The 13,549-nt window shown below is 36.4% G+C and overlaps 1 protein-coding gene across 1 annotated transcript in view; it reads right to left on the reverse strand.

The window, feature by feature from the left end:
- Nucleotides 1–13,549, reverse strand: part of IPO8 (importin 8) — a 67,892-nt gene that overhangs the window by 5,938 nt on the left and 48,405 nt on the right. Inside the window, 2 exon segments of the mRNA XM_010358640.2 lie at nucleotides 2,353–2,558; nucleotides 5,782–6,002. Coding sequence (XP_010356942.1) covers nucleotides 2,353–2,558; nucleotides 5,782–6,002 — 427 coding nt within the window.

The following is a 13,549-nucleotide window of genomic DNA, read 5'->3' on the forward strand; positions in this document are numbered from 1 at the left end:
AATCAACCTAAGTCAACAACAGATGAATAAAGAAAATGTGGATTCTTTAAAATGAAACACTATTCAGCTTTTAAAAAGGTAATTCTGGGCTGGGCGCGGTGGCTCAAGCCTGTAATCCCAGCACTTTGGGAGGCCGAGACGGGTGGATCACAAGGTCAGGAGATCGAGACCATCCTCGCTAATATGGTGAAACCCCGTCTCTATTAAAAAAATACAAAAAAAAAAAACTATCCGGGAGAGGTGGCGGGCGCCTGTAGTCCCAGCTACTTGGGAGGCTGAGGCAGGAGAATGGCGTAAACCCGGGGGGCGGAGCTTGCAGTGAGCTGAGATCCAGCCACTGCACTCCAGCCTGGGTGACAGAGCAAGACTCCGTCTCAAAAAAAAAAAAAAAAAAAAAGGTAATTCTGTCATTTCCAACAACATGGATGAACCTGGACATTATAATAAGCAAAATAAGCCAGGCACAGAAAGACACATACTGCCTGTTCTCACTTATACATAGAATCTAAAACAATCAAACTCAGAGAAGTAGAAAGTAGAATGGTGGCTACCAGAGGCTGGAGGTGGTGGGAATGAGGGAATGTTAGTAAAAGGGTACAAAGTCTCAGACAGGAAGAATTAGGTTTTTGTTTTGTTTTGTTTTGTTTTTGGTATCTATTGTACAGCATGGTGAATAGAGTTAATAGTATATCGTACATTTCAAAATTGGCAAGATTGTAAATTTCAAATGTTCCCACCATTAAAAAGGGTATTTAAGGTGATGGATATATTAGTTTGATTTAATCATTCCACATTATATTCACAAATCATAACATCACTTCGTGCTCCACAAATATATAATTTGATAATTTATAATAAAAAGAAATAGCAAAAATGTAAAGAAAAATAGTTAGCTACATGTGGCTTGAAAAGTTAAAAACTTGAACTATATTATGTATCACCATGGATTCTGCATCTATTTTCAGTATCAATCTGTTCCTAGCAGTTAGATTGTAACTGAAATACTGGAACAGGAAGGCAGCACAAAAATCAAGATAAGAGAGAAATCCTGGAGTAAACCCAAACCAGGTAATATTAACCTAAAACTAGTTCTATTATACACATCATACTGAAGCAGGTAGATTTAGGAATAAGGCACTTAACCATAGTTTGGACCAAATACACAAAAAAATGCATGGCAAATTATAACTATTAATAAAAAAGACTGAGAAATACCTCCATGAGTTAATCATTCCATACTTTAGTAGGAAATACAAGAAAGTCTGGGATATTACTAGAAAATTTTCCCTCAAGCCATATAGTATAAGCCAATAAAGAGTTACCAAAACAAGAAATTAGAGATAACACACCTGAAAAAATAAAAGAATTCTACAACTGCTGACACATAGTTAGCTAAAAACAAAACAAAACTCACACATGCAACACTTCTAATAAAGAAGCATTTCTTCAAAAGACCTACATAGATTTTAGAAAAACAAATTAGAAGGTGTATTTTGTGCGGGGGAGTGGAGAAAGGGTAGTTTATAATCCCTGGTATATGAACAAACTGGAATGATGCCAGTTAAAAGTGTTTTAAATCTATACATCCTAAAATCACAGAATTTAGCATCAAAAATAGAGCTGTATGTGTACCAGGAAGAGTTCTGAACTTTCTCAGCTAATGAGGTCTCTGTTTTTAACCAGGAGAGGAAAAACTCCACCTGGAATTGGAGAATGCTACTTCCTACTCTCTAGCAAGTAGCTCTGCAATCTCATCATTAAACAAAACAAAGGTCTAATATTCAACTCTAACAATCTTACTCTGATTCTCAATTAAGTAAATCCACTTCATTCAGGTACTTTCCCTTAATTTATATTTAAATCACAATATATCTCTCAAATATAATGTTGATAATGAGTCACCTAAGAACCGTTACAAAAAAGAAAAAAAAAGGCACTCTCTACTAATCTGTGGTATTAACACTTCAGCTCTTAATCTAATGATTCATTTAACTCATGGCTGCTGTCTTGATGAGGCTGTTAGCACAAACAAGAACATTAGATACTAGATTGCTAACTTTTAGTCAAGACCATTTGATTGTTATAAATGTGTTTCCTAAAGTGTAACAATATCTATTAGGCTCCATAAAAAAAAATCACTGAGTACATTAGGTGTCAGAAGGTGCACAAATCTAAATTTATATCACATGATACAATTAATAGCAAGTCAACCAAGCCCAAAATATTTGTTATATGTGCAGCAGACCGAAGAATGTAAATCTGTTTAATGTCTCCATATAGAATAGTATTCAAATAAAGTGCATACACAAATCAAAATCAATTGCAACATTCATTTCAATTAGAAGACTTTACCATTTTCTTCCATATCAGCTTTCTCTGCTTTTGAACGATCTTCCCGGTTTACCAGTTGTCTAGTAGCACAGACCTGCTTTAGGCCAAGGAAAAGGAAAAGAATTGAGGGAACAATCTGTCCCACCACAGCATCTACTGCAGGAGGTCGATTTTGCAATTCCAGAAGGATACTCAGTCCTATTATACACATCTTCCGGTCATGATGCCTGCAAATTTTGAAGAAAAAAAAAATGTAGACATGAGAAGCGGAATAAAGAACAAATTCTGGAGAAACTACAAAAAGAAATGTCCAAGGCATACTCTAAGGTTCATCTGTTGGTATTATACAGAAACATTCCCCATTTTGTACTGTATGAAACCCTATGTAAATCAAATTTTGTAAACCAATTATTTTCAAAGACCTATTGGGAGTCTGCAATTAACATGGTGAATCTTGCCACAATATCAATTTATAATTAATATAAATGTTATATATGGGCCTCGGCATAAGGAGTTTTAATAAAGCAGAAATACCTATATTTGACAGCATAAAAGTCCTATACAATGGGGGCGGGGGGAATAAAGAGTTTCTTAGACTCTTTCAACTTTGTAGATTGATCTACAAAGTTTCTCAGCACACATAATCTACCCAAACCCTAAGAGGTGAAAGATGGTTCAAAAACTCAGCATCTAGTAAGATAGTAAGCTGAACTTAATGTAAGCAGTCTACTAAAGTCCTATGCTATAAAATAGCATAAGAAAAAAATAAGGATAAGGAAAATTCAAAAAGAAAAAAGTTTGAACAGTAAACATTAAAAATTTTCTACTAAATGTTTCCTCTAAGTTGTTTAAAACTAAAAAATTAAGAATTAAAAGATAACATTGGCAAAACATTCTTAAAATTGTGTGAATAAAAAATTCACTTGCAGTGATTCAATTTGTTTAAAGTGAGAATAACATAACAAATCCAATAATGAATATTCTACAGGCTTCTGTTATTCTTCATTATTTGCATTTCTTGATTGATTCAAGTCACTAATGCCCAAGTACTATGCTATAACAGAACTGTGCTTGACCTGAAGACCTTCTCATCCATGCAGCCCCTAAATACGGACCACATGGATCACAGCAGAAAAGATGATTATCAAGCAGGGCTCTAAAGAATCCGAGGAAGCACAACCCAAGGACTCCCAGTCTACACAATAGCAGGGAAATTGCTTCCAGTGCTAATAAAGACATAAGAGGACCAACTGCTTAACTTTAAATGACCAAATCTCTACTCCCTAAATCTTTCTCAGAGATAACTTTAACAAACATACAAGAAAAAATCAAACAACCCCATCAAAAAGTGGGCAAAGGATATGAACAGACATTTCTCAAAAGAAGACATTCATACAGCCAACAGACACATGAAAAAATGCTCATCATCACTCGCCATCAGAGAAATGCAAATCAAAACCACAATGAGATACCATCTCACACCAGTTAGAATGGCAATCATTAAAAAGTCAGGAAACAACAGGTGCTGGAGAGGATGTGGAGAAATAGGAACACTTTTACACTGTTGGTGGGATTGTAAACTAGTTCAACCATTATGGAAAACAGTATGGCGATTCCTCAAGGATCTAGATCTAGATGTACCATACGACCCAGCCATCCCACTACTGGGTATATACCCGAAGGATTATAAATCATGCTGCTATAAAGACACATGCACACGTATGTTTATTGCGGCACTATTCACAATAGCAAAGACTTGGAATCAACCCAAATGTCCATCTGTGACAGACTGGATTAAGAAAATGTGGCACATATACACCATGGAATATTATGCAGCCATAAAAAAGGATGAGTTTGCGTCCTTTGTAGGGACATGGATGCAGCTGGAAACCATCATTCTTAGCGAACTATCACAAGAACAGAAAACCAAACACCGCATGTTCTCACTCATAGGTGGGAACTGAACAATGAGATCACTTGGACTCGGGAAGGGGAACATCACACACTGGGGCCTATCATGGGGAGGGGGGAGGGGGGAGGGATTGCATTGGGAGTTATACCTGATATAAATGATGAATTGATGGGTGCTGATGAGTTGATGGGTGCAGCACACCAACATGGCACAAGTATACATATGTAACAAACCCACATGTTATGCACATGTACCCTAGAACTTAAAGTATAATAAAAAAAAGAAAAGAAAAGAAAAAAAAAAAAAAGAAACTATGTTCTTCCCTTCAAGGTTTTAATAACAAATCTCAATCAGGGATAAATTCCAGTGTCCTGCAAGTAGAAAAATTAGAACACGCATAGCAGCTTGTAAATATGTTCCCCCACTGCTATCGCCCCATCCCAATCCAGGCCTCCATCTTCTCCTGCCTGTGGCAGCAATGTCTTAACTACTTTGGGGAGTCTGTTCCTCTCAGGAAATTTTTCTAAATGATCTCTCACAAAACAACACTATTCATTTCCAGTTAAATATTGGATAGTGTTTTAAAACAAATTAGACAGCTAGCTCAATTTCTAGCATAACACAATCACTAATCTATGTTGGGTGACCTGAGGTGGCCACATAACACTAGTTGGAATCTCATTCTTCCTATTTTTTTGAGACGGAGTCTTGCTCTGTCACCCAGGCTGGAGTGCAGCGGCATGATCTTGGCTCACTGCAAGCTCTGCTTCCCGGGTTCATGCCATTCTCCTGCCTCAGCCTCCCGAGTAACTGGGACTATAGGCACGCACCCGCCACCATGCCCGGCTAATTTTTTTTTTTTTTTTTTTGTATTTTTTTAGTAGAGACGGGGTTTCACCGTGTTAGCCAGGATGGTCTCAATCTCCTGACCTCATGATCCACCCACTTCAGCCTCCCAAAGTGCTGGGATTACAGGCGTGAGCCACTGTGCCCGGACTCACTCTTCCTATTTTTGACAATTACGAGAGTGCTTCACATAAAACCAAATTCTCCTACTGGCGCAGCACCTGAGATACAAATAACAAGCCTTCTGACCCCACTTTTGAGAACAGGCATCCTTGAGATCTGCAAAGAGTTAAACATTCTGTGACATTACATTATATCTTTGCCAGAGAGGTACCTTCCTTAGAAATCCGACTCCATTTAGAATGTTTTTACCCACTGACACTTAATGATGGAACCCAGACAGACAATTAATTCTTGTTGCCTAGAGATACAATGATACACTCGTGTTAAAAAAAAAAAAAAAAAAAAAAAGGGCAGGAAAGGGCTACATCTAATTTTCAGAGCCTGCATTCTTTCCACTAGATTACCCTGCTGAAATGCATTCTTAATCCTCTAAAAATTAAATATTGACAATACACTAAAAATAATTCCTAAGACATGAAAATTATCTTTGTACATGCTACTATATGCAAATATTAAAAAGCAAACTTTCCAGAAACAGAAAAGAAGTGTAAAACCCAAAAGACACATACCCAAGAAAACAATCTGTATCATTCATCCACTGATTTATAAACTGTACAGTGATAGGTCCAGGGTTGTGAGGCAACTGAATTCGTTCTAAAGTATGTAGCAGCAAATCAGGGTTGTAGTACAAGGCAGCAATTGCAACCTGAAGACACATGGTACGAAGCTCACTAGTTTTGACCCCTCGAGTTAATCTCTCCAAAACAAGTTGAACGAAGAGTGGAATGCACTAGAAGACAAAAAGAAAAAGAGAGTCAACCACACAGATAGCCCAAGTAACTTTTATAGAAAGCTGTATATTGGCAGAGTGTTCTCAATAAATAAGACAGTCTTAATGGCAATGAGACTTTTGACTAAATCATTTTAGAGTTATTTAAAATATTTATAAAAACCTAGAGAGACTAACTAGACAAAAACCCGTCCTATAGCAGTGCCAGAAAATCTCCTTCCTTCTTAAGTAAATTAAAGTCAGCTGAAGATTGTCCTGTAAGAGTCCACGCTCAAATGGTGTCAATAATCCCTATGTGGACACAGCCACTTGCACATCTAAGGTGAAATCACTGCATGCCATTTTCTTTGACAAATTAAATTGGAAAGAAATAAATGGGGCTGAAAATAATTATGATGTAATCAGATTGTTTTTGAGAAAGAAAATTCCTGTTGGTATAAGATGAAAAAGGCTGAAGAAAAAATGGTGGAGCCTGAACATTAAAATAATACCTGACTCCAATTCTAAGGTGCAATATTGATGAACTAATTTTACTAGAACTATTTCCCAATAGTTACTTTCAGTTAAAGGGGATGAGCTGAAATGATTTGTATAAAATAAAATCTGAGGTCTTACTATAAGCCCCTTTTTAAAATAAACTTTAAAAAAAATCAAGGTTTTGTGTAGAAATTTAAGAGTTATATTATTTTCTTTTTAGTAGGCCAAACTGCATATATATCTGGGTCAGCAGACTATTAGTCTGGTTTAGGATAACATATTGAATCAAAATACATGACTACACATACTTTTAAGACTATAAAGCTCTTTACAAAGATGAGATAACTAGTTTAACTCTATGTCTACTTATGCTGATACAACATATTCTGTGTTCTAATTTGAGATAACACATACAAGCTATATTAAAAATTATTACCATGGTCAAATAATTAGTTGTGGATAAATGCAGCCACAAGAAAATATAAATTAAGTTTGAAAAGCTCTTTTCAAGATGTTTTAAAACTAAAGCTTCAAAATTACAGCTGGATGGGAAAAATAAGTTCTGGTGTTCTATAGCACTATGAGATGACTATAGTTAACAGTAATGCATAGTTTCAAATAGCTAGGAGGAGGACATTGAATGTTCCCAACACAAAGAAATGATAAATGTTTGAGACAATGGATATGCTAATTACCCTGATCAGATCACTGCACATTGTATCAAAACATCACTATGTATTCTATAAACATACAATTGTATCAGTTTAAATAAATAGAAAATAAAGTTTCATTTTAACAAATATTTACTATTATACACAAAGCCATAAGAACATAAAGGAATTGTGAAGTTTTAGAACTAGTAAAAGAATTCCATTATATTAAAACAAAATCGATTATGGAGGCTGGTTGGACAACTACGTAAATGCACAATTAGAGCACTGTGCAGCTGCAGAAGGAATGCAGAATATCTCTATATGCTACTATGAAGTGATCTGCAGGATATGTTACTTAGTGTAGAAGGCAACACAGAAAATGTATAGTATGCTACCGTTTACCTAAGAAGGCAAGGTGAGAATATCTATTTTTCGTTTTTGTTTTGTTTTTTAATGAAAGGATGAACTAAAACTAGGGGAAGAAACAGAGGAGAAGAAGGGTAGAGGAACAGGGTGGAAGCTGGATTTCTCTGAATATACCTTGTCTTATAAATTAGACCTTAGAACTGTGTCTATGCTTTACATATCTGTTACCAAAAAATTAAGCTATTTCTTTTTCTGTTTGTTTTGGAGACAAAGTCTTGCTAGAGTGCAAGGCTAGAGTGCAAATTAAGCTATTTCTAAAAATTAAACTAAAATGAAATAAGTGAATCAACCAAATGAGGATTATTTTAATAACTTTAAATTTTAATTATTTGACTGTATTTTCACTGTATGTTGCTAGTGTATGAACATAGCTTAGAGATAAAAAGAACTACCAAAAAAACAAACAATAGTAACCCTTTCTTGGTAAGGTATAATTAGTCTGAGAGTAAATGTATCCATTCGTGGGATAAAGCAAGCAATTAATTAAGACGAGAACCAGAATTTTTGGTGTGGGAGATATAGAACAGTATCAAGTAGGTTAAGGATAAAGAATGTAGTCATGAATTTGAATTAGAAACATTTGTGTGTGGCCGGGCACGGTGGTTCACGACTGTAATCCCAGCGTTTTGGGAGGCTGAGGCGGGAGGATCACCCAAGGTCAGGAGTTTGAGACCTGCCTGGCCAACATGGTGAAACCCCATCTCTACTAAAAATATAAAACTTAGCCGGGTGTGGTGGCAGGTGCCTGTAATCCCAGCTACTCGGGAGGCTGAGGCAGGAGAATCACTTGAACCCAGGAGGCAGAGGTTGCAGCGCGCCGAGATCACACCATTTGCACTCCACTCCAGCCTGGAGTACAAGAGCGAGACTTCATCTCAAAAAAAAAAAAACAAAAAAACCTGTGTGTATTAGAGTATTAGAGACATAAAGATGGAAACAATAGACACGGGGACTCCAAAGAGGTAAAGGAGAGAGTGGGAGAGGGTTAAAAAATGACCTGTTGGGTACTGTGTTCACTATCTGGGCAACAGGTTCAACAGAAATCCAAACTTCAGCATCACACAATATATCCAGATAACAAACCTGCACATGTACCCCCCACATCTAAAATTTAAAAAAAAGAAAGATTTATCTGTGTACATTAATACTTTATTCACTAAAAAAGCCAAACAACATACTTCTTGGCTCTATTTTGTAGAAACACGGACCAATCCAATATCAATGAATATATATATATATATATATAGTGATATATTAGTTATATACATTAATATGCATTAGTATATATGTAGCTAATTATCAACTTATTAATATGACATAAATAGTATCTATTATATGCATATTATATATACACACACATATATTATACATATGTATATTTTAGATATGTATGTATAGCAATGAATATCCCTGTGCCCAGCTTGTAGTCTTGAATACCATTTCCCAGGCTAGGACAAGACATCTATAAGATAAGCCTGGAATATCTAGTCATACCAAGACAGCAAGGAAACTACCAAAGACTATTAAAATCAGGTTAAAAGGGCTCTTAAGACAAATTTAAGAGGCTCCCACTGGACAAAAATGAAACTATGTATACTTAAAATACACTGAAACATAAAGAGTAAATTTGGATCTATACATTCATAAGGATACTAAATATTTTTAAAAACCAAACAACATAATAGAACATTTTACTGATCATCTTTGGAGAATGCTAGGTAAGAAACTTATCTTGAATAATGGTAAATAAAGGGAAATACTCAAGCTGTTTCTCAGAGTAACCTGATAATTTATGAGAAAACATTTCTCTTTATAGGAATATTTCAGCTAATAAAGAAGAAATGACAGAATTAGAAGATCACCATCAGCAAAACTAACTTCATGAGAGACAGACCACCAGACATACTGTGCCTCCGAGTAAAATTACACACCATCACCCATGAAGCACATGAGCTGAGACTGCGCCATTAACACTAAATGTAATCACCAATTTACAGGAAATTTAGAGGAATGGAATGCCAATCAACACAGTCCTTCAGCTGTACTTGAGTGCACTGTAATGGTAACCTCACTAACGTAGCAATCACCTTAACTTTCGGATACACAAATTCTTGAATACTGCTATGGTCTCAATATAGTTTGTCCTCCCGAAACTCATGTTGAAATTTGATCCCCAATGTGGCAGGTTTTGGGAAGTGGGGTCTAGTGGGAAGTGTTTGAGTCATGGTAGTGGTCGGACCCCTCATGAATGCCTTGGGGCCATTCTCCTGTTCTGATGTAATGAGCGAGTTCTCACTATCATTCTGGCACAACTGAATTACTTTTTGTGGGAAAGAACTAGTTCCCATGACAGTAGGTTGTTATAAAGCAAGGTCACCCCTGGGTTTTGCCCCTTCGCATGTATCCACTTCCCCTTTGACCTTCCACCACATTGTGATACAGCACAGGCCATATCTTGCCAGCTTCTGGCATACAGAATGGATTCTAAAGGATTCTAAAGTCTTTGGGGTGGATTTATTCTATAGCCTTCTGAACCTCTCCCCAACCTATATTTCCATTATTAAATCCTATTGCTCAGAACCCTCCAAAATCCAGTAAACAGAACTAAATCCTTCTTTAGCCCCGCTCATGTCTTGTGCTTTACTACCTTCTTATTTTGTTAACATCATAATTTCTTTTCACCTCCACTATAACACCTAAAAAGTACATAATAACAAAGGGGGAAAAGAGCCTTCACCTGTCAGGGACAGGTGATAGTTCACACCTGTAATCCCAGAACGTTGGGAAGCTGAGGCAGGATCACTTGAAGCCAGGAGTTAGAGAGCGGCCTAAACCACACAGTGAGACCCTATCTCTACAAAAAATTTGAAAATGAGCTGGGCTTGGTGGCATATGCCTGCAGTCAGTCCTAGTTACTCAGGAGGTAAGATGGGAGTAGCTTGGGCCCAGGAATTTGAGGTTACAGTGAGATATGATTGCACCATTGCACTCCAGCCTAGGCAACAGAGTGAGATCCAATCTCCATAAAAAAAAATTTTAAATAAATATCAGTAACACTTTATGATTTTTTAGAAAGGTCATTTTTTTGTCACTAATACCCCAATAAAGCTTGGAGGTAGGGAGAAGTCATCCTCAAAAATAACGAAGATTTTGGTGGTAAGTAAATAAGAGGAAGCTCTATTGAGAGCAAAAAGATGGGCCAGCAGTTCACCAGAGATGGCCAAGAAAAGAGACAGTCAAAGCAAGCCCCCTTGGGTCCAAACAAACCTCAAAGATGAACTTTGCTTTTTGGTGGTTTTTTTTTTTTTTGGAGATGGAGAAATTTTGCTCTTGTCACCCAGGCTGGAGTACAATGGCACGATCTCGGCTCACTGCAAACTCCGCCTCTGGGTTCAAGTGATTCTCCTGCCTCAGCCTCCCAAATAGCTGGCATTACAGGCGCATGCCACCACGCCCAGGTAATTTTTGTATTTTTAGTGGAGACAGGGTTTCACTATGTTGGCCAGGCTGGTTTCAAACTCCTAACCTCTGGCGATCCACCAACCTCAGCCTCCCAAAGTGCTGGGAATAAAGGCATGAGCCACAGCACCCCGCCACAAAGATGAACTTTGAAAACAGCAAATCAGCCATCATAATGCTTAAAGAATAAAAGAAACTACTGTTAAAGAAAGCTATGAAACAATATCTCAAAGATAAAATTTCAATAAAGATACAGGCATTGTAAAAGAGAACCAGGTCAGGTGCAGTGGCTCACTCCTGTAATCCCAGCACTTTGGGAGACCTAGGGGGGTGGATTACCTGAGGTCAGGAGTTCAAGATCAGCCTGGCCAACACGGCGAAACACCGTCTCTACTAAGAAAAAACAAAAATTAGCTGAGTGTGGTGGTGCACGCCTGTAATCCCAGCTACTTGGGAAGTTGAAGCTCAAGAATCACTTAAACCCGGGAGGCGGAGGTTGCAGTGAGCCAAGATGTGCCACTGCACCCTAGCCTGGGTGACAGAGCAAGACTTCATCTCAAAAAAAAAAAAGAGAGAGAGAGAGAGAACCAAATAGAAATTCTGGACTTAAGAAGTATGCAAACATCTCAAATCAATAATCTAACCTGTTACTTTAAAACACTGGAAAAAGAACAACTAAATGAAAAGCAAGCAGATAGGAAAAAATAAGGATTAAAGTGGAAACTAATGAAATGGAAAACAGAAAAATAGAGAAAGTTAAAACCAAAAGTTAGCTCTTTGAAAAAATCGAAATTGATAAACTTTTAACTCAACTAAGAAAAAAAGAGAGAAGACTCTAATAATAACTAAACCCAGGAACAAAACAGGGTCATTACTATGGACCCTACAGAAACAAAAAGACGTAAGGAAATACTATGAACCACATGCAACAAATTAGATAAATTACGTTGAAAAATTCCAAGATGCAAACTATTGAAATGAATTTAAAAAGAAATGTAAACTACAAATAGATCTATAACAAATAAAGAGACTGAACTGGCCATTTAAAACTACCAACCAAAAACAAAACAAAACAAAACAAAACACAGACAAAAACAGGCCCAGATAATTTCGCTGCTAAATTCTACCAAACATTTAAAACAGAAGAGCAATCCTTCACAACTCTTTGAACAAAGAGAAAGGATGAACACTTCCCAACTCAATGAGTCCAACAATACTCTGATACCAAAGCTAGACAACTAACATCATAAGAAAAGAAAGTTAGAGATCAATATCTTATGTATCAATAGTATTTATGCACATAAATACTTTGTAAAAACTACCAGGAAATTTAATCTAGAAATATATACAGAGATCATATTTGATAAGTATGCTTTATACCAGGAATGCAAGTTTGATTTAAAATCTGAAAATCAACGCAATACATCTCTATTCTAAAAGGACAAAAACCACATGATCATCTCAGTAGATGCAGAAAAAAGCATTCTGCAAAATTCAACACCCTTTCATGATAAAAGCAACAAGTTAGCAACAGTCAAGAACTGAACCTGACAAAGTGCATATATGAAAAGCCCATAGGTAACATCAGACTTAATGGTGAAAGACTAAATGTGTTCCCTCCTAAGACCAGGAACAAGATGAGATGTCTCTTTTCATCATAGCTATTCAACATTGCACTCCAGATTCTAGCCAGGGCAATTAGTCAAGGAAAATAAGAGGCACCCAAACTAGAAAGGTAAAACTCTATTTGTAGATAATATGATCCTGTTTATAGAAAATCCTAAAGAATCCACTAAAACACTATTAAAATAGTTCAGCAAGGTTTCAGGATACAAGATAAACATGCAAAAACAATTATATTTCCATACACTCGCAACAAACCTGAAAATAAAACAACTCTATTTACAATAGCATCAAAAAGAAAATATATAAAAATAGTTTAGGAATAGAACTGAAAAACTTATACTCTGATAACAACCAAACATTGTTGAAAGAAATTAAAGAAAACCTAAATAAAAGAAAGTCACCCCATGCTCAGGGATTGAAAGACTATTTTTAAAACAGAAATACTTCTCAAACTAATCTATAGATTCAGCACAATGCCTGTCACAATCCCAGCTGGCTAATTTACTGAAACTGACAAACAGATCCTAAAACTCGTATGAAAATTTAACGAACCCTGACTTAGCCGAAATAATCTCACAAAAGAATGCAGTTACAGGACTCAAACCTCCTGACTTCAAAACTTACTACAAAACTAAAGTAATAAAGACAATGCTGTACTGAAATAAGAACAGATAAGTACATAAATCAAATAGACTGAGTACAGAAAAAACCCTCACATTATGGTCAACTGATTTGACAAGAATGCCAAGACAATTCAATGGGGGAAAAATAGTCTTTTCCACAAATGGTGCTGAAACAACTTCATAACTACATGCAAAAGAATTAAAATGCAGACCCCTCTTCACACTATGTACAAAACTAACTCAAAATAGATCAAGACCTAAATGTAAGAAAAAAACGATAAAA

The sequence above is a fragment of the Rhinopithecus roxellana genome, chromosome 10 (genome assembly GCF_007565055.1).
Source record: "Rhinopithecus roxellana isolate Shanxi Qingling chromosome 10, ASM756505v1, whole genome shotgun sequence".
Lineage (NCBI taxonomy): Eukaryota > Metazoa > Chordata > Mammalia > Primates > Cercopithecidae > Rhinopithecus > Rhinopithecus roxellana.